At 29.3% G+C, this 22,817-nt stretch overlaps 1 protein-coding gene across 3 annotated transcripts; it reads left to right on the forward strand.

The window, feature by feature from the left end:
• Positions 1–1,269: 1,269 nt before the first annotated feature.
• LOC116771523 (putative inorganic phosphate cotransporter) lies at positions 1,270–20,219 on the forward strand. Of its 3 annotated transcripts, none has more exons than XM_061521077.1 (10): positions 1,270–1,431; positions 14,281–14,360; positions 14,537–14,736; positions 15,034–15,270; positions 15,482–15,691; positions 16,220–16,387; positions 16,980–17,196; positions 17,547–17,668; positions 17,878–17,994; positions 18,439–20,219. In XM_061521077.1, the coding sequence occupies exons 2-10, from the start codon at positions 14,327–14,329 to the stop codon at positions 18,655–18,657; spliced, it is 1,524 nt and encodes a 507-aa protein (XP_061377061.1). In that variant the 5' UTR covers positions 1,270–1,431; positions 14,281–14,326; the 3' UTR covers positions 18,658–20,219. The 3 variants fall into 3 exon arrangements, with proteins under 3 accessions (XP_061377061.1, XP_061377063.1, XP_061377062.1); XM_061521079.1 differs by having other exon boundaries at positions 1,273–1,431; positions 14,638–14,736; XM_061521078.1 differs by lacking the exon at positions 1,270–1,431 and adding an exon at positions 13,017–13,151.
• The last annotated feature ends 2,598 nt before the right edge of the window (positions 20,220–22,817 follow it).

Here is a 22,817-nt window from a genome sequence, read left to right on the forward strand (position 1 = left end):
GATTTCCTAAGTCCAACAAAACGGTACTTTTCTGCGAGATACAGCGAGGGAGTAGAAAGAAGAAAATTATCTTTTATTCTTACAACAGACAAGATGCGATGGTTTCTGTGCAAAGTGGCCTTTGAAATTTTTATGCATCCTTACTGCTTCCCAGATTTGTATGCGTATTGAAACATGTTTGTTTAAACAAAATCACCAGGGATAAACAGATAAAAGGCTGAATATTCGAGTGTCAGAATTAGTAATTTTGTAGATATAAAACGACTAATTAATGTATAGATCAAATTAATTTATATTGTTTTTACATACGATTGTATGGATTCGACAAAAATTAAATAAAATTAAACACATGTTTCGTCGTAAAAATGTGTTTTCAACCTCACAAACTGCTCCGTTTGTTTGAATAATCTCACTGCTATAAATACGAATATTTGTTTGCATTTCTAATGCCTGTCAACATGTATGTGGTTGTGTGTTTGTTACTTAATTACGTAACAAATGCCAAACTAATTTGCGGCAAATGAGTATGAAATTCAAAATACCATTCTATAAGTACAAGAAGATGTCTAACAATATAAAGGGCCCTTGTAGTTTACATTATACTTTACCTTCTGAAATTGGCTGCAATCAAAACCTTTTGTAACAGTTTTTTGGAAACCTTCATAAAGAAAATAATTAATATTTTATCTTCAATTTAATCGCACTTTTTTCTACAGTTATTATGGTGTTAATGTTGTAATTATCTCTATATTTGTTTTCGCCAAGATGTTATATTATCTTTGGTATAGTCAAGGAAAGAAATCATTCTAATTCTGGTTTTGATAATTTTTTTTTGTAACAAAGTCAACATACAGAATACTTGACTTTGAGTTTGACTTTAACATGTCAATGGCTTTTACAAAATAAAAATTAAAACAACTGTTCTCATACATTCTTTTCATAGATAAATAATTTTAACATAAAAACACGACTGCGTAATAAATGAGCTAAATAATGGAAATTAAACAGAACTAATTAACAGTCAAGTTTATTTAACAAAGCCTCAAAATACAAATTCTAACATGATACGAGAAGATAACTTTTGTTATTATGTAAATTGTCTTATATAATAATGTATTATACTGTAGAATTATTCTCACTAAGTTCAATATGATATAGACTTATAAATAAACGTTGCACCTTTCACCAGTCGAACCTCAAGGATGAATATATCCGAGGTAACAATCTCATACCATACAATTATATCCCGTCGCCTCATGTAATATCACGTCAGTGGTAATCATTGATAGGTGAGAATCCACGTTTTCAACATGTTTAAGTTTTATACATGGATATCGACTGCGCAGTACAACGGTGCGCGAGAGTTGTCCGATTGGCGCTATAGTGAATAGACGTACACATGTTGAAAACTTTGTGAACACGGCTGTACGAGTAAGTGACTTTGTTGCTTTTTTTGGTCTTGTTAAATTTCATATTACAACTTGCGTTCAGATTTGAATTAGGTATAACAGATTCTGAGTAATTTTTGAAGACACGTTTATTACAGATCTGATAATTCAATGATAGGTAATTTTCATTCCTGTAAGTATAATCAACAAAATGATTAAATTTATTAACCATTGTAAATAAATTTAGTTGTTTTGTTTATTTTAATGTAATTAAAAATTAATCTTAAGATAAATTAAATCGATTTAATTGTTATTTTAATTAGTCTTCTATTAATTTGCATACTTATAAGATGTTGGAAATTAATTTTATGAGATATCATAGGACTTTTAAGTTAATGATGCCTTGGTTAATAAGAGTTCGTACAAAAATGGCTTTAAACTTATTATTTTACGTAATAAAGTTCTGCAAAAATATGATGTATTTGCGATAATTCTGTTAAATCCTGTTTTATCTTAATTGTGGTTTTATCTGACAATGGCGAGGTTTATGTAAATACTGTCGAGGTTTATGGTCGTTTTATTGCTTTGAAGTGTCATCATAATTATTTGCTTTTAGAATAATTGAACAGAATTTCATAGGATAAAGAAAAAGATTTTTTATTTATATTTTATATTGAATTTTTTTTTATATGAATAGTTAAACCTAAGACTTCCATGTGATCACAATGAAATAAATATAGAATTAATAAACGATATAATATATTTATATTATAATATATATTTATTATTTTAAGATTTATAAATTATTCCAATTAAGATACGAATATATTTAGGAAGTCAGGTCAAGGTGACGCGCCCTACTTGTTATATTATAAATTGCAAAATATTTTGAAGGAAGAAATGAGGAAAACATTTTTTCATGAAATATTAAAAAATATATATAATAAAACTATAACATATTAACATATATAAAATTAAATGTTGAAAATTTAAAGCGATTTTAATAACGTCTTATAAGAAGCTACAAGTCGGGAAATTAAAATTTTTAGGGCAGTCGAGAAAATTTAAAATTATAACTGTTGTACAATTTTATAGTCATCGATTTATATCAAAAATTGCCCTCGGATACCACTTATAAGATTTTAGTAAAACTCTGTCAATATTTTTATAAAATAACGATAACGATAAAGAAGCTTTCATTTGGAGAAAAACCTTCGATTATTATATATAAGCGTTCGGTAGTCCCTGACCCAGTGCATTCTTAAAAGGTCACTTTTGACTTTATGATTAAATACATTTTGACTAACGATTAGCGTAGTGAAGTTTATCCTTATTTTTTTACTTTGCTTAAAAAAATAAAATTTTAGTTCAAAGACAGTTCTGCCAATTATAAATATTGAAGATTTGGATATAAAGATAGAATATATATCAATTCATAATTTAAAAAGTACCTTAGTATTTCACTCCTATTTCAAGAAAATAATAAGGAGTTGCTTAGCGCCGGATGACAATGGTATCCCCTAGTCGCTGCCGTCAAATAACTTTTATGTCTTTTACGTTAAATTATGTATAATTATATTAACAAACTAGGTATTATTTAAAAAGGAAAGAAAAGATATTTTGTTGTTCTTTCATTTAAAACCAGTTCGCGTGGTACTTTTTTTTTGTTGGATTAATTTTGGCAGAGATTTTCCTTGTAACATCGTTATCGTTATGTCACAATCAGTATTGCTGTTTCGGAGATCAACTCACAGTTTTTTAATTGCTATAAACATACTCATACCAATTAATTATAACTTGGATGAAGATGGTGTTTCGTTTTGTGTAACAATAATTTGCAAATTCTATTTATTCCTTACCTTAGCAGCTGTAATACTTTCTGGTAGGTATCTTTAAACATTTTTACAGATTTCCTTTGCTATCAGTTATACGAATTACATAGATATTAATTTGTTTTGACACTAAGAGATTGTGCTTACAATAATTTTTATAAGTACTATTTTAATATTATTTCGACTGAAGTTCATGAAAACTTAAAGAAACGTAAATAAATAATATGTTAAATATCAACTTTACCTATTAATAAGTTTGTAAACAACCCGATCCCCTTTTCTGCTTGGGTTATCGCTCAAGGAAATTTTAATTTAAAATAATAAAGTGAGCCAAAGGGCGAAACATAATTAGGATTTACAGTTTTGTTAGACTTTATTTTTTTATAGAGAAAGAATAACGTTTTCTTTAAATTTATTTATTTTAAATATTTTCTGCTTCAGAAGTTTAACAAAGCAATATTAAGAGTTACAAAAAAAAAAACATGTAAGTTTACTGCAGACTATTTCACTTTACGAATATTTCTGTTTTAATTATAACTTATTTAAATAGAACGAGTTAAAAACATCTTTAATGTATTTCTCATATATAATTACCAGCCATTTTTTTTTAATATAAAAATTTCTAAAACTATTCAATCTGAGAATTTTTTTTTGTAACTTCCTTATTGCGATAATGTGTTAAAATTTTTAGAGTATTGTGTATATAACTAAATCAACATTACTGTATTAATCTACTTTCAATAATGCTTTGCAACTGGACTATATTAGTGAACTATAAAAAATATACTTGGATTATAACACAACGTTTGTATACAAAAGGTTACTGTTTGTTAAAATATTGGTAATAGTTGGATAAAAAAATGTGCTGATATTTTAACAAAGTTTTTATTTCATATGAAAGATAATAAATTAATTGATATTGTTAGTATATTATTTTATAGTTTTATTGAAACAAGTGAATTAATATTGATGAAAATATGGAGTTTTTCTACATTTATCGTTGAGATAACGCTTCTATTTAAAATATATAATACAATCCGATTTATCATACCACACTCTCAAGGCATAAGATTTGCGAGTTATAATTCTAAGATTTTCTTGATGATACGCAGTTTCCGCCGTAGAGTTTTTTCCACGTATCAAACTAAGACAGATGGGTAATTTAGTTTTTATAAACATTACCAGTCTGATCGAGACTCAAAAGCGTCATACTAAGATCCATATTCAAATATCTGCTAACGCTTTAGTCATTTTAATTTAGATAAAAAATTACAATTAATACAAGAAATATTTCTTGAAACAATTATTATTTAAAGCAACTACTCACTTGGTTTGTAAATAAATGTTTTAGTCTTTTAATATTTTAATATTTTTAAGGCAACGAAGTCCGTAATAGATTGTTCATTGTTAAAAGTTTCAGTAATTTATAATGTTATCGAAATAGTTCTATGAATCTAAATAGCTTTGATAAATATGTGTAAAATTAATAATTTAGAAGACTGTTTTAGTAAAAAAAAACACTTTTTTCAAATAATAATATTGAATTTAAAATAAGGTACGTATATCCCACATTTATTATATAAATTATATTGTATTTTCACTTTTACTCAAAGCCTGATTCATAAAAAAATATTTTAATTAAAACGCATTATTTATTATTAATAAAATAGCATAAATAAATATTTATTAATATAAATGTATAAGATATTTTTTTCTTTACTTTATATATTCTCAATATCTGTGTATGTTTTTGCATTTCCTTCATTAAAAATCACTAATATTTTATTAACTTCCTTTATATATTATATGGAGTTAAATAATGTTCTGTTGTCGGACTTATATGGTTTAAGTAAAGTATGCTTCTACGATAGACAATGCATCATAATAAAGATATATGTGTATGCGTATATGTCAACGTTATACGTATTAGAAGATATTGTGATGCCTCAAAACTGTCACGGTTAGTAAGACGTAAATAATACTTAATTTATTTCTCACGTAAGTAGACATCACTTGAAATCTATAAAGTTATATGATTATAATGTACTCGTTGGGATACATACTGAAATATAACTAGCACTAGACCTATACCTTTATAAAAAACCCAATACTTTACATGATTAGCGAAAACAAACTTCCAAAAGAATCTTAAGTATTTGTCAATATGAAATCTAAGCAACGAAGATTATATTACTATATTTTATATAAGCTTTTCTTTCATTTCAACTTTTTTTAAACAATTTTCCTCCTTCAATTCATTTGTCATAATTTTGGTAAATGTTAACCAATATGTTTTTAAAAAATCAATTTTAAATTACCATTCCCTCAATGTAATGAATATTGTAATAGCTCTTATAAATGAATATTGTAATGGTTCTTATAAAATATTCCTCAAGTTAAAACAATCAGACAAGTGACAAGATATACCGCATATATCCTATGTACAAGATACCGGTTCTTTGTAATAAAATTATATTTATGGACGTCCAACATAAACGTGGTTGATGATGACAAATCTAATTTGTGAAATATTTTATAATAGCAATTTATTCAGGCGTAAACACAATGCAACGGCCTCGGGGCGGCCATGACTGTCGGGCGTTATTAAAAACTTATTTGAACATATGAAAGGAATAACTTTTCTATCGATAGCCGTATTTTAATTGGTCCAGTAAAATATATTCTAATAGGAAATATCAAGACTTATCAAACAACAATAATGTTATAAAAGATTTTATCTATTTTTACTGATACAAGAGAGAAGAAACCGAAATTATATGTCGTCGTGACAAAGCAGTCAACTCTAATGATATTAACATTGTAATTTCATTGCTAGTTTGAATAAAGAATCTTTATGTTAATGTATAATCATCGGCGAGCAATTAAAGATCCATCTTCTTCAAGAATAAACTAAGCATCACTTATCTTAGAAAGAAAAATACATATAAACGTAATAGAGAAGAAAAAAATCAGAAAATTCAATATTTAAAGAACCAAAATTTAAACGTATCGGTGAAATAAATTTAAATATCATTAAATTATTTTTTTAAATTGCATTTCCGTTAAATTTAGCTACGTAACAAATTAATTATATTGCTCTAAAATTTAAATGATTATAAATAAAATTATATTTCATAGCACGTATCTTGTAATATCTACTTGAATAAAGTTATTAACATTTCAAGGATTAAATTTGGCACATTTAGAGATCTTAACTATACATACATATTTTATATGATCAAGTTAATTTGATATAATATTATTTTTATACCTGAAAGTATAGTAAAGTTATAAAAATTAAATATAATTGTGCTACTTATATTTATTCGAATTCATTTAAGTAAATTAAACAAAGGCCTGATAATATTCTAGTATTTACAGACCGACTTTACCGTACAATTTTATTTGAAAGCAGTCCGTCGCAGAGTGTGATTATTTTGGAATTAAATTCATTGAAAGTATTTTATATTAAGTGGTTGTTATTATGGTAAATTATTTACACTTGAATTCAATGATCTTTGTATTATGGTGATGATAATGAAATCCAAGGAAACGGGTATTACCAAAACTCGAAAAAAGTAAGTGTTTTCATTTAACAAATGAGATGTATATTAATAAAATTTTGAGAAGCGTTCTCTTCATATATGTAAAGATTTAATGTATTTCCTTATAAAATGTAATAAAACGTTTAAAATTCTAGATCTTACTATTAGGTAAAATGTAACACAAAATTACTCTTAACGACTAAAATTGACAGTATAAATCTACAATGTTTAAGTTTCGGATGGAATAGAAAAGTTGAGAGATGTTAATAAACAAATAAGTTTACGCTTCAGTTGGTAAGAATTTATACAGTATTTTATATGTTGAATATAATTTAATTTAATCTCAGAAGAGTTATTTGATATTATTTTTCCTTCACGTAGTGGACAGATTTTTGTCGCATACATTTTTGATAATAGCTAAGCATAATAAAATCCAATAATATCACGACTTCGCTGTTTAGTGTCAGAGCAGATATTTACAATTCATTATTCGTATTATAAATATTTATTATCTATATATACCAATGATGATGTAGGTGAATGAGAAACTGTGAAGACGGAAGTATCTTTATTTGCTATTTGTATGAAATTTTGTATATATTAAACAGAATTCCATGAAAAATAACGATTGTATAGGTCCAAATCATATTCATTTAAAGGTACATTTTATTGTACGAAATAGTGATAGTGATTAAGTATGTATAAGTAGCCTCTCAGATCTGATATTTCAATGACATTTTATTTTAATTATTACAATATTATTATACCAAATAATAATAACATACTACGTCAATAGAAAATAGTTATGCCGATGTCTTGAAATGTTTTATACGATAAGGTATACGTATAGCCAATATTTATTAATATGTCGCAAATTCCACGTCAATAAGCGTACTATGTTGCAAAAGAATGTCGATTAGTGAAAAATGTAAATTGATTTTGAATTAGTATAGAATTCTCTATGATTTTAACCGCCCTAGCTGAATTTGTGTTTTTTGTCATAATTTTTTTCGAGTCTGTTATATTTTTATTTCACGGTATGCACTCATTAATCTGTGGAAATAATTGAGTTAAATTATATCAGTGACTGCGTGAAGAAATGCATATTTTTCATAATTAGTCGTTTCGTTATTTCGTTCGTTCGTCGAATCGTTTTGTAAGAAATATTTTCATTATAATACAGAGTTTGAGACAAAGACATCTATCTTAATTGAATCTTTCTTGAGAAATATATTTGATTTCATAGAATATCTTATAACCGGATTTAATTTAATGTATAATTAAATACGCGAATAACAGTTCTTTGTTAGAATACAATAAATAAATATAATTTAATAAGTCACAGTGCTTGAACATATTGATAGTGTAATATTTACTTTTATAACTGTGTCACGTTTGAGAGGGGACTGACCTCATTAATGTTTTGACCTTAGCATAAAAACTGTATAATTTTCATGTATATAATATTCTATTTTTAAATAAGATAAACAGCCCTCACTTTATTTGATGTATCCTGAAAAATTATATTTATTATATCGCAATTATAAAATATATAAGTCGGTAGATAAGGTGATAAGCGGTTTTTATGTACATATTAGTTAAATGTAGCATTGACGTTATGATTTTTAAAACCAACTGGCTTGTAAATAAAATTTAAATTATCGCCTTATATTGAAAGAATGTTAAATACTTCATTGGGTAAGTTTTGATCAGTAAAAATAGCTATTTTAGAACATTGCACTTGTGACTGCTAACTGCCATGCACTGGCAGAAAGTGGTCGACCTTAAAGCTAAGTTATTGATTCATATATACTATATAGCGTATTAGAAGCGTGATCGGAATTTAAAATGTCTCTAAACGTCTAAAATGCATCGTTTTACTCACTCTATGAAGCAGGCATTAAGATTATTTTACTAGCGTTCTACCGTTTACTGATCGAATTAACACATTTGGGGTTATTTAGTTATTTATCGCATATGCATTTCAAAGAGTTAATTTTGTTACGAAATTTTAAACTCAATTAGATATAAACTAACAGATTTTGGTTAAGTTCAGATGCGTTGATGCAAAATATGTAAAACAGCGTTGTATGTCTGTAGTTATATATCATCATCATCGTCAACCTATTGGTGCCCACCGCTGAGCAAAGGCTTCTTCCCACACGGAGAAGGTTAGAGCATTAATCACCACGCTTGCTTAAGGTGGCTTGGATATAATTTGAAATTAGAAGTCCAGGTTGCCTCACGATGTTTTCCTTCACCGCCTGTCAGTGGTGTCTAAATACTCTTAGAAAGTTTATATAACTCGGAAAAAATCACATTGTTACTTGAAAGGTTTCGAACTCTCACCCTTATGCTCGAGAGACGAGCCTCAAGCTGCAGGCCACCACGACTTATTATAGATAAGTTTGATGAAGAAGTCTTATTTCAATAATATTAATTAGAAAGAACACGTTTTGAACAGTCTTTACATAAACATTAACTCGTTTAAAATATGTCTTTTTAAATTAATATACTGCAAAATTGTGCAATACATAACATATTCATAACATAACACTTGTATGTCGTGTTGGTCTTGCGACCTAAGTATCTCGTAAATTAATTGTTGACGAGTTAAATTAAAAAACAACAAATTAAATCAAAGACACGGCGGTAACTGGTTTTAATGGCGTATTTTTTTAAATTAATTTACATAGAATATAAATAATATTTTAAATTTATAATAAATACTATTTATAACAAATAGATGTTTAGTTTCCCCGAATCCATTTATAGATTTTTGAAAACATTTATATAAACTTGTTTAATATGTAAATTAATTCCAGAATCTAAAACCATTTTATCGACCTGTTTTAAGTATCTCTGTTCTAATTATCTAAAAAAAATAAGATTTTCTGTCACTCGGTTACCTTTTCCTTTTCCTTGAATTCAAGGAATGTAAGTACTTCAAGTTACATTAATATTCTTCACGTTATTACTAATCATTTAGCATAATCAAGAAAAGAAGGCTTAGTGGTTAAATGGGCTAGATAACTACTTACTACGTCCTTTACTGAATGAACTTAGAGATTTTTTGTTACTGGATGATAACAAGACATAAACACTTCAGACGTTATCATTCAAGCGTTACAGGATCTCAAGGATATTTTAACATTTAGAAAAAATATTATTACATTTTACACTTATAAACGTTTTAACGGGAAAAAGTACCAAAACATGTAATTGAAGAGCAACTAAGCGCTGCTTCGTAAAAATAGTATATGTGTTAATAATATATTTTTATTTTATTTCATACATTTTCATTGTCTGTCTATCTGTCTGTTTTATTTCTTAAGAACCAAAGAATGGTCAAGCTTTGTGTAAGCGTGTGTGGTAATTTTCATTCATGTAATTTTTAATTTTATTATTATGAGCATGAGAACCTAGACAGTCATTTTAATTTGTATAAAGTCTAATTGTAGGACAAACCATTACAAAACATTAAGTGTTTTTTTACATACTAAATAATTGATAATTGTACTAAAACTCATGTAATTTCAGAATCTTGGAGCCAATAAGTAAAATAATTCTCGAAATCATAAAAAATACTTAAAATAAAGGTAATATTTTCTTAGATTTTTTTTTAATACAAATACTCGTATGATATTTATTTAAGTTACTCGTGTCTAATGTTGGTATAGAATATTTCTATGATTTTGATATTATTAAGTAAAAATATTTATTATTATTATTTTTTACTTTTTTAATATGAAATTATTTTTTGTTCAAATAGGAATTTTTTTCAAATATTTTTTTTTACAATGTACAATTAGAACGTTTTACAAAACTTCATGATTATTTTTAATAATTTATTACAATTATGAGTGAGGGCAGAAAATTTTCCGCAATCCTTACAAATATTCAATGATTAAATTAATTAAGGTATATACATTTAGGTAGTAAGTAGGAAATGTTAAAAGGAACCCATAAACATGCTTAATTAAATCCGTGGCTATTGAGACCGCCAATAACTGTAATTAAAGTTTGCTATGCCAATTAACATTATTAGGCATGAGTTGTGTAATTGCTTGCTACTGAAGAAATTTACAAGTATAATAATAAATTTATTTTACAAAAATCTTTCGTAAGACAATGCTATTGAACCAGGTAACAAATGTTTAATGATCGCAAAAAACTAGGTTTTGTTTTGAACTTGCCTATTTTAAAATTTGAATAATTTTCAGTAACCTTAATTAACGTCTCAGCTTATTTTTTACATCTACTGCCAACAATTTCTTAATACTCCTTAGTACTAATGTATATGTATGCCGAACGCGCTATCTGGCTCTTGAGGTCTTCTAATGTGGTCAAGGAAATCGATTTTATATTTTTGATAAAAGGATTCCAGGTATTGGAAGATTTCCAGCTATCTGCTCTATTTGAATGAGGATGTTGTTTTTTTGTTTCTATAGCCTCGTCGATTAATTTTGGTATATTTGTCTTCAGAGCGAAGATTTTTGGTATGTCTAAACGGATGTAAAGGTTTAGCTTTTCCACCGTATGCTCGTGTTATGCTGACTTGTATTTTTTCCATTTATAAGTCCCGTCTATTTTTAAATTTAGGCAATGAAATACGCGTGCTAAATCTAAAATAAAATTTGTGTTATTTTAATGTATAATCTCGATGAGCTTAGCTATTTTTAAGTAAAAAATACTTTCCTTAATTAGAAAAGATTCCAAACCTTAGCTTTGCCGGAAACTAAATAGTTCTGAAACAAGTTCGGCTGCAAAAAAGTTAACGAGTTTATCTCCACTTTCAGTTTGAAGCAAGTCTTGGTTACAATATCGCTCCCTCTTCTCTGTATCATCGCTAGCTTTATCTAGATCAATGTTATGTATTTATAAATATTGTGACACAAAGGACAAGTAAGAGCATTAATAAGGTTGGAAGATGATGTTCATCAAGTGACAGTTCTTTATTTAAATTGACATTGAAGTCACGAAGTTAAGAAATAATTTCAATAAAGACCGGCACTGAATTTAGAATATTGGCAGTTTATACTGTGCAGTGTGCAAGATTGAGTTCAATTGAAGACCACATTCAAAGAATTGAATTGTAAATGGAAAATATAAATTATATTTCAGGAATAGAAGTTATCATTAAAATTAAAATTGTTGATACGGACATTTAAAAATGATATGCAATATAAAAAAAGTATATTTTACTGCCTTATTAAAATTTCATCGTATTTCCGTCCATTCAGCTAGACTTTCGCATATAATATTCATACGATTAATTTTTTAATTTAAATGAAACTAGTATTATTCGTGTGTGACACACCTCGTCTGCCCGTGATCACGGTTGCTGCAAAGTGACCGAAACGTCGGGATTATGTAGTTTTTAAATAATAAAATCCGCGTAGTAAATCCGAATAATACTAGTTTCATTTAAATGAATACTCGCGAAAATCTTAGGTCTCATTAATTTTTTAATGTTTGGATTTTATTTGCTTGAATATCTAAACAAATAAATAAAAATGGAGTCAATTTGTAATACTAAATTAACCGATTTTTATTATAAGCACCCATATACATAGGTATACACGGTATATATAAACGAAATATTTTCTGTTTCTTTGTTCTGTCTTACCTCTGAACCGGCTCTACTGATTTTGATGGGACTTCCACTGGCAGATGGCTACTTTTAATTTATTTAATCTTAATATCTTAGATGAGAACTAGATATATGCATAAATGAATTCATGTATAGGTGCATGTATCTATATATATGAGATTACATCTCATATTGTAATGTATGTAGGAATTTTTCGATTATACTTAACAATTACTGTAGCGTAGATATCAGAATGAGACTTAATAATTTTGTCGTTTATTAAATGTGAAGCAATAATAAAGACCATTTAATCGAACCATTATTTTAGTTCTTTCTTCTATTAAATTAAAAATTTAATTTTTTAATTCTAAATTCAAAAATTTTATATTCAAATTCTTGTTAAATTACATAATATTTTCTAACGTCCGTGAGCCATTATATTCTTATAATAATAATAAGAGCATAAGTTTCCTTAGAATTATTTTGTATAATGAATACAGTGTTTTATTTTACAATGGCTCTGACACATTAGTAACGGATGTACTAGAAAAGGAATTTAATTAGCCTTGCACGTGCCATTGATTATAAGCAATCATCGTTGGAGTAATTAAATCTGAATTGAATAGAGTCTTTCACTTCAATAGTCATAGACATCAGTAAGGCAGTTTACTTTTCCATTCGAAAGACGAAAATTATGACGTCATGACATTTTTTGTTGTTGTGTTACAGTGTTCTTTTTAAAGAATGTTCAAAAGACATGTCATTTAGTGCTATGTAGTATAAAATAGAATACGTAAGTATAGAATATTAATAAAAGTGTACCATATAAATACATTTTATAATTTCTTTACAAGTGTGTACAAGAGCCCAATTTTTTTTTAATATTTTTTTTGTTTGTAAACGTGTAGTTTTAAAATGATATTGAAAAATATCGATGAATGGACTTCCCTATATAATTTTTGAGATAAATCATCACTTTTTACAGATCCGATACTATTAAACATTACAGAAATTCTTAAAATCATAAACATATTATGTCGTAATCGACAGCAGTATAAAAAATGTGTTTGGAATATAACAAATTTATCACTGAATTTGTGATCTCTTACTTATAATTAATTTAAAAATTACTTGAAATGGAACTGTAACTAAAAGATCGCTGGATTGATTTAAACAACGGTGTAAGAATTTCTTTATCCTGAATAAAACATATTGTAGTAATTGATCTAGTTGCAAAGCTATCAGTATAATATTTCCAGCACTTGACACCACAACAGCGAATCTTATAGATTACTTATCGATAAAACTGTCATAAAATTGTTTGTAAAGATAAATTTGCTAAGACTAAGGACTTCGATAAAGCCATCTGATTGACAACTTAACTCTCTCGTTTATACAAAATCTTACAGCAAATTGTTAATAGCATTGAAATATTTTAAAAATATTACCAGTATTGAATATTAATATAACTTTGAAGCATGATACATTGTCTTGCCTTTCATCTTGAAACATTAGATCGCGACAAATTGCCTCTTTAAATCTCCTTTTGAGAAGTACATTTGTTACGCTTTGTCTTTTGCCATTGAAAATTACATCCATCTCAAATTAATTTTTATTTCTCCATATATCCAATTGTTTTTGATTTTTGAAGTATAATTGTGATGACATACTACATTATTATTGGTAAAAATAATAATGTTACAAATTTCTTAAAACCTCTCGTAGATAAGTACGATATCTAGATTTGACACAACAAATCGGTCACGGTTTTATTTATCGGAAAAAAATCATACAAAAGAAATATATTTGACATTGAACATAAACCGATCTCCACCTATTTCATTTTGTTGTTAGTAATTCGTAAACTTCGTAGATACTTGACCTTAAGAATAATAATTAAGGGATTGTTTTTTTATTTGCAGAAACGACGTCACTGTTGCTGCTCTAGTTTATATATTTATAGTTGCGATGATACCGAAATGGAGACGGCAAATAACAAAGTGTAAGTTATGTTAAATAGATTTGTAAAATTTATTCATTATTTTTATAAAAGAAATAAAAAAATAATAATAATCGGCAACTTATTAATATGCTACAGAATTTGAGTAATCGATGTTCTAACTTATAAAAGCCAGGCATATGGCAACGGTTCTTAAAAACACATGTCTATTTTTCTAGTATTTTTAATACCCCAGCGGTATGTTCTCGGAATCATGGGTCTCTTGGCGGTGTGCAACGCATACACCATGCGAGTTTGTTTAAATTTGGCTGTTACACAGATGGTCAATAATACTAAGAATGAGGAATCGCACTTCGATCCTGATGCCTGTCCTGACGAGAGCGAGATCTTCGTCAATGGAACTGTTACGTCGAAACCAGTAAGTACTAAGAAGGTTCTAAAAGGCGTACTTATTAAAATATATCATAGTTATATTTTGGGTTCATTTAATATTGGTTACTAGGAATAAACAATTCGATATATAATTTTTGAAGGATACAGGTCTATAAAAATGTTTTATATAATGTGAACTAGAATTTGAAAAATATATGTCTTCACATAAGAAATCAATCAGAATGTATAAATTATCACTAAATCCTGTTTAGTACTTTTTTGTACCTTATATTGTCGTTATTTAGTATCATGTTTTAAAGAGAATTTGTGTTAAAATTTTCAGCATGCAATATTTGAATGGTCCGAATCGACGCAGGGGTTAATTCTAAGTGGTTTCTATTATGGATATGCTATTACACATGTTCCGGGGGGTTATTTAGCAGAAAGGTACGGTGGAAAATGGACATTAGGAATTGGACTCCTGAGTACAGCTATTTTTACCCTCCTAACACCAATTGTTGTGAAGGCTGGCGGAGCGACATGGTTATTTATACTTCGTGTTCTACAAGGGATGGGAGAGGTAGTGACTCTTGTACTAAATTTTATTTGTTAATGTTACCGTAATTTCTTTATGTATAATAATGTCAGGGTGAATTATCTAATTTTAAAATTGAAATAACATAGTATCTTAATTGTACAAGATATGCAATATTACTAAAGACATCTTTAGATATAAATTTTATTATTGAAAACTCATTTAATTTTGTTTGAAAATCGTTTGCCTATTTCAGGGTCCCACAATGCCCGCTCTGATGATAGTTCTAGCTAGATGGGTTCCTCCACACGAGCGCTCACGTCAGGGTGCTGTCGTGTTTGGTGGTGCTCAGATCGGTAACATCTTCGGTTCTTTCATGTCTGGTTTCCTAATGGCGGGTGGAGGCGACTGGGCCAATGTATTTTACTTCTTTGGCTGTTTCGGGATTCTGTGGTTTGTTGCTTGGGTAAGCAAAATTTATTGGTGATACTCATTATTTTTTTTATATAATATATTGCCTACAATTCGATTATTTGCTTTAACTTCATTATCATCTTTTACATCAAATCACTTAATGAAATAGCGCAAATATTTACGTTAAATATGTTTTTTGCCAAATGATTCAATGTTTTTTAGTTTATACAAATGTTTGTTAATCAAGTTTCTCAAATGAATAACGAATAATAGAGATACACGTTTCTAGGTATTTCGGATTTTTTTTTCTATTTTACAAAGAAACAAGTTTGAATTTTTAACATATAAATCTAAAAGACAAAGTTGTAAAAGTCTAATTTTTTTGTTGGTTTTAGAATAATCGCCATAAAAAACACAAACATGTTCATTAAAATTTCACTATATTTTTTTTATAGTTTTTTTTGTGTAAAATGATATAGAGAAACATAAGCAGCATATAAACTTCTCAATACTGTAAAAGTAATCATTAAATCTTTATAAATTAATAAATGTTTAAAGCCCTCGTATCTTTTTATTTTAGAGCATATTCTGCTACAGTACTCCAAACACGCATCCGTTTATATCTGAAGAAGAATTGAAATACCTCAACGAGACCGTTACAAGCGCTGAGACATCTAGTGTAAGAGATCCCGTACCTTGGAAAGCTATTGTACGTTCCGTTCCAGTGTGGGCCCTTTTGTTTGCTGCGGTAAGTTTCTTGAAGATGTGAAAAATATCTATAGAAAGTTCAAGAACATTCTCAAGTGTATTCAAATTTACACCCATATTCGAAACATGAATTATACTTTCTGGCACACAAACCAATTATAATTTTGTTTCAAATTCCAATCATATTAAAAATGAGATCTAAGATTTTCGCGAGTATTCATTTAAATAAAACTAGTATTATTCAGATTTACTACGCGGATTTTATTATTTAAAAACTACATAATGTAAGGTGTCGTCTGCCTCGTCTGCCCGTGATCACGGTTGCTGCAAAGTAACCGAAACGTCGGGATTATGTAGTTTTTAAATAATGAAATCCGTGTAGTAAATCCGAATAATACTAGTTTCATTCATATTAAAAAAATTATATTCAAATAACATTATTTCATAAAATAATGGCATACTTATGTACTTTTCAGCTGCATTTTTTGAATTTTCGTTCCTTTATGTAAAAATTTTAATACAAAACAATTTATATTTCATCAATAGCTTAAAGAATATTTTTGAAGGCTGTTGTTACATATATTAAATCGTGTTCTTTGTTTACTATTAAATATTTTTTTAATATTTTCTAGGTGGGACATGATTGGGGATATTACACTATGGTGACAGATTTACCGAAGTACATGACTGATGTCTTAAAGTTCAATATTGCTACAACGGGTACCCTCACAGCGATCCCATATTTGGCTATGTGGATAAGTGCCTTCATATTTGGATGGGTTTGCGACGTATGTGTTCAGAGGAACTGGCATTCCATTAAAACTGGAAGGATAATTCATACAACAATAGGTAGAGTATTTTCATTTTTAATAACTTTTCATATACCTAAGTAAATACAAAATAAATTTATATAAGAAAATATTTATAAAGAAATTTATTTTAATTGGACGTCTATGATTTATTACAAAATGAATTAATTAAAATTTAAATTAATTATCCATTTTTATATTAAATATAAAGGTCTTAAAAACTAAATTTTATGTAATATATTTTATTGAGGTACAACTAAGAAGTTCTGAAATATATTGTAGGCGATTAAAAGATTTCGCTCCAGAAAATTCGTTAGCTGGAGTTTCTGAATAAAAAAAGAAGAATTACAGGCAGTATAAAAAATAAATTCCTTATCTTTTTTTTTTCAGCGGCCACTGGACCAGCAATTTGTATAATACTAGCGTCATACGCCGGGTGCGATCGTTTTGCTGCCGTTGCATATTTTATAGCGTCCATGGCTCTTATGGGAGGTTTCTATAGTGGGATGAAGGTTGGTTAAATTTCTTATCACGCATACATGTAACTTAACCGCTAATTACACGATAATTAATTCCATTTATGGTTTCATTTAATACAAGTTGTTTGTACTGTGTGAGGTAATAAAATTTTAATAATTCCTCTGTATTGTTTAATCAAGGTTTTATTTTAAAAGAGCTGATTTGTTTCGTAATTTTAATTGTTTTCTTGTTTTATATAAAGGTGAATGCTCTTGACCTGGCGCCCAATTATGCAGGTTCCTTGACTGCAATGATTAATGGCACTTCAACAATATCTGGCATCATAACACCGTATCTGATAGGCCTTTTAACTCCTGATGTAAGTATTTCATAAAATATCTATTTATATATTTTGTATTAATGTGCGATTTGCAACTTAATACAAAATAAGATATAAAAAATGTTCTAAAAGACATATTTGTGGAACTCATTTCAAACTAATATCAGTTCCCTTCGAGGCAAACAAACCAAACTTCAAAGGGTTTTCATCGACAACCTTAAGATTATATCACAGATTTCTATTAATTTTCCATTATGATATAGACGCCTTGTCAGTGGTGAATAGCAAACTTTGTTCACTTTAAGATAGTAAAGTTTTAGTTGATTCTACTCTATGGTTAATAGATAACTTTGTGGTGTATTTTGATAAATTGAACTTAAGTTTTGCCCTGAGATGTTTAACTTTAGAAAACAATGAGCGCATATTTTATTTACATAGACGAGTAACGAGCGAAATACAAGCATAACTTTACTATTTTTCTAGTCGACATTAAAACAATGGCGAGTGGCTTTCTGGGTATGTTTTGCTGTTCTCGTCGGAACGAATGTTATTTACAATATCTGGGCTGATGGCAAACAGCAGTGGTGGGACGATGTTAGACAATATGGTTACCCCGAAAATTGGAAGCATGGTCCACTCAAGATGGCTACTAAGGATAGCGAAAAAAATAAGAAGAAAGAAGCTCAAGGAACTGCACTTTAGAGAATTATTTATAATGTGAAATTATTTATGCCTGGTTGTATTTGGTGTAACCACAATATGGAAGTCAGTCGTTGATAGTTAGACATAAAGCTTTTAAAACACCTTCTATTGTGATGGTAAAGAAATAATTAGTAGCTAATCGTTTACAAAAAAAAAAAAAACGATAAGAATAACACTATCATCCTGTAAGTTTTAGAGATTATGCCTTAATAGTGCCATGTCAGTCGATTTTAAAAACTTGGTTTTGAAGATTTTTTAATGAGAATTAAGTGAATGCATGAATAAGAAACTCTGCGATTGAAACATTGTTGAAATATAAAAATTTAATGTTGTATTAGTAGAGGTCGGATAAGTTCTTCTAAGTAGCACATGATAGTATATCAAGATTACTTAACATACATATGTAATTAAAATTATTATGATTCGAGACAAAAACAATGTAATTAATTTAATGTCGAGTCGAAAATTATTGTTAAAAGCAATGTAACTTTGCTTTATTTTTTTAATAATAACATTTGTAAATGCCTTTCTGTAAACACTGAATACGATACGCTTGATAAAGCATTTACGAAGCAATTATTGACTTTGGCCTGTTTTGTTTATATCATGGAAACGGTGCGGAAATAACCGGGGAGTGTAAATATAATTGTATTTATTGCAAATATTCAATTTCGAATATATTGAACGAATATTTAAATCGTACATGAATGTAACGGAATTATAATTTGAATGTAAAAATATGTATAAATGTTTTTTATTACGCATTTTAAGTTCAATTTACTTCTTATAAGTCGTTGTTCCTTAAAAGTTAACGTTTCTATGAAATGTGCTAATCAAGTGATCCCAGAGAGTGAATTATATTAAGTATAAATAATAAATAGTAAGTTGAACTTTTTGTAAATATTATTATAAAGACGTAAGTAGGAAGTTACCACATATAATTTATGTAGTTACCATATTTGATAAAATATTAAACGTGTTAGTAACAATTCATTAAACTGAATATACGATATTTTTGTGTTGTTTTTGCTCACGATTCTTGTATTCATTTTTCTCTGATGATTAATCATTTATTTATTTAGATTACATATATATTTGTGATTTTCATATAAGATTTATTTATATAATCACATATTTATGAAAATTATTATACCAGAAGATCTTCGACAAAAGTTAAAAAATTTGCATCCCCATAGATGAAACAATAATGCTAGCATATTAAAATCTCGGATTTAAAAAATTAAAAAGAAACACAGAAAATAACAATACAAAATAGAACCTGTTATTTAAAAAGTTAAATATAAAATAATATAAGAAAATTGGGTAGTAAACCTGAAGCTCACAGTATGAGCTTGGATAAAAAAAATTGTAATGTTTTTCATATCATGATGAACTCAACATTACAATATACTTAAATGTTTTTAAAGTGTTAGGATGCAAAATTGATAAGGATGAAATAACAAACGAAATACACTGATAAAAAGTACCTTATAATTATTATATAATAATTGTATGGAAATAAAATGATCGAAAATATGTTAAATAAAATTACGATACTCTTATAGTATTTTTTTCCTTTTCCTTTTAATTCTCTAATTATCACAGAACTTTTCTTATTTTATCTCGCACCACCTCTTATATTTACGTATATAATTTTACAGAAATTAATGCTTTTGTTAAGAAATAACATTTTAACTTATAAAAATTTACTGTAGAAATAACTCAGTGTAATAAAAATGATTTTAATCACATTTATGCTTTACTTAACACTTACTTAATAATATATATTTTATATATTATTAGTAAAGTAATACAAACCAATCATGACTTCAATTCCAAATATTTTGTTCAATCTTTCTTGCTGCGTATGTTTCTTTAAAATATCCCTTCATTTAGTCAATATAAATATTATTGAGTCTTTTTAAAATTAATCTAAATTCTGTTATTGTTATGTATTACCTATTTTATCCAGAGGATGTCCTACTAAGTATTTTCCGCAATACAGAGGGAGAAAATATTCTCAGAATCTGTATTGCGTCTGACTTAGCCGTTGTGAACACGTTCTTCCAAAAGACTCCACAGCACCTTATCACGTATAAGAGCGTGTCCCACTCAACTCAAATAGATTATCTGCTGACCAGACGGTGTCATATCGGCAAGGTGACTAATTGTAGAATGGTTAAAGCCTGACGGCCCAACATGGTCTTCTTGTCATGGACTATGTCGTCACCCCGAAAAAGAAAGTAGCCGAGAAACGTAGGCCTCGAATCAGGTGGTGGTTGCTGAACGGAACTCTGCAGACCAACTTTCGGGCAGAGGTTGAGAGTCAAAATTTGTCGACTAATACCGAAACTAATCAGGAAGTATGGGATCGAGCCCAATCAGCAAACACAGCAGGTAAACGAGTTCTAGCCCTTTCTAGAGCAGGACGGGTTATTGATAGGGAGACATGGTGGTGGAATGACGAAGTGCAGGAGGTGATTCGTGAAAAAATACTGCCTTTAAGGAGTGGGAGCTATCAAATTCTCCTGAAAACAGACTAGAGTACAAAGCAGCGAAACATGCCAGTAAAAGGGCTGTTGCCAGAGCTCGCAGTAATAAGTTATCACCGTTATATGATACACTTGAAACTGCGGAGGGGCAGAAGCTTATTTACAAATTGGCACGAGTTCGGGATAAAGCGACGCAAGATATCGCAAAACGTCTTTGCGTCAAAGATTCCCAGGGGGCGCTGGTGTGTAATCATGCCTCTGTGAAGGAGAGATGGAGATGCTACTTCAAGGAGTTGCTAAATACTCAGCACCCGTGCAGTCTTCCAACCAAACCACCTCCTAATCTTGGACTTTTTGTACCGATAACACCTGACGAAACTCAGAATTGACTTCGACGCACGAAGAATCGGAAAGCGATGGGATCTGATGATGTTCCGATCGAAGCATTTAAATCATTGGGCTCTCTTGGTGTGCTCATACTGACGGACCTTTTCAACAGCATCTTGAACATTGGGACTATGCCACATCAGTGGCGTTACAGCTTCATTACCCCTATTTATAAACGCAGGGGCATTTTAAGATTTTTGTAGTTATTGGGGCGTCAAGATCATGAGTCACACCATGACGCTCTTTGAGCGCATGATCAACCTCAGGCTCCACGGAGAGTGTACTGTCTCGCAATATCAATATGGATTTCAGCCGTATTCGGGCACATTGGACGCCATTTTTGCCATCAGAACTCTGATGGAGGCATACAGGGAAAAAAGTAGAGCTCTGCAAGTCGCTTTCCTAGATCTGCAGAAGGCCTTTGACTGCATGCCTGAACTGCCTGCCTGCCGTGAACACTTGTACTATCCATATAGGTCCTGAACCAGACGTTAAATAGGAAAAGTTCAGGTACCTTGGATCTATTCTTCATGAGTCCGGAGGCATCGATCACGATGTACAAGCCCGGATCAGCGCTGCTTGGGCGAAATGGCGTGAGGTCACAGGTGTGGTTTGCGACCGCAGAATACCGCCCAAGATCAAGGGACTAATAATCCGACCGGTTCTCTTATATGGCAGCGAATTTTGGCCAGCACTGTCCAGGCACACTCAGGAGCTTCACTTCACGAAGATGAAGATGCTAAGGTGGATGTGTTTCGTTACGCGGACTGATCGCATACGTAACACATTTATTCAAGGTAGTCTTGGAGTCCGTGACGTAGCGGATAAGCTTCAACAGAGTCGCCTGAAGTGGTATGGCCACGTTGCACGCCGGCTTGAGAACTACGTCGGAAAAATTTGCCTTGATATGTCTGTCCCTGGAGCAAGACCCTGGAGCAAGACGCCCAAGGAAGCGATGGCTGAACACCGTGAAGCAGGATATGAGAGCAAAAGGACTTACCACCGAGGATGCCAAAGAAGAAGAAAAAGAAGTTATGTATTACTTTTTATTCATAAGGTCTAATAAGAATTAATAAATCAATAACAATTCTAATTATTCTTAGCTAAATGTATTATTTAACTTTTGATTCAACAATGTGGCTGGAATGCTAGCAGGAAGGTTTATAGTACGTGCTATCCGCAACACGGGATGGATTAATAAATGAGTGAGTACACTCATTATCATTAATCGATTGACTCGATTCATGGCTTATGAATTACAAAATCAAATGTATACATCCA

This window comes from Danaus plexippus, chromosome 8 (genome assembly GCF_018135715.1).
Source record: "Danaus plexippus chromosome 8, MEX_DaPlex, whole genome shotgun sequence".
NCBI lineage: Eukaryota > Metazoa > Arthropoda > Insecta > Lepidoptera > Nymphalidae > Danaus > Danaus plexippus.

Coding starts and splice junctions, on each gene's coding strand:
- LOC116771523 (XM_061521077.1), top strand. CDS start 14,327: ATGATACCGAAATGGAGACGGCAAATAACAAAGT. Junction 15,271..15,481: donor TTCTACAAGGGATGGGAGAG/GTAGTGACTCTT, acceptor TGCCTATTTCAG/GGTCCCACAATGCCCGCTCT. Junction 16,388..16,979: donor GGGCCCTTTTGTTTGCTGCG/GTAAGTTTCTTG, acceptor AATATTTTCTAG/GTGGGACATGATTGGGGATA.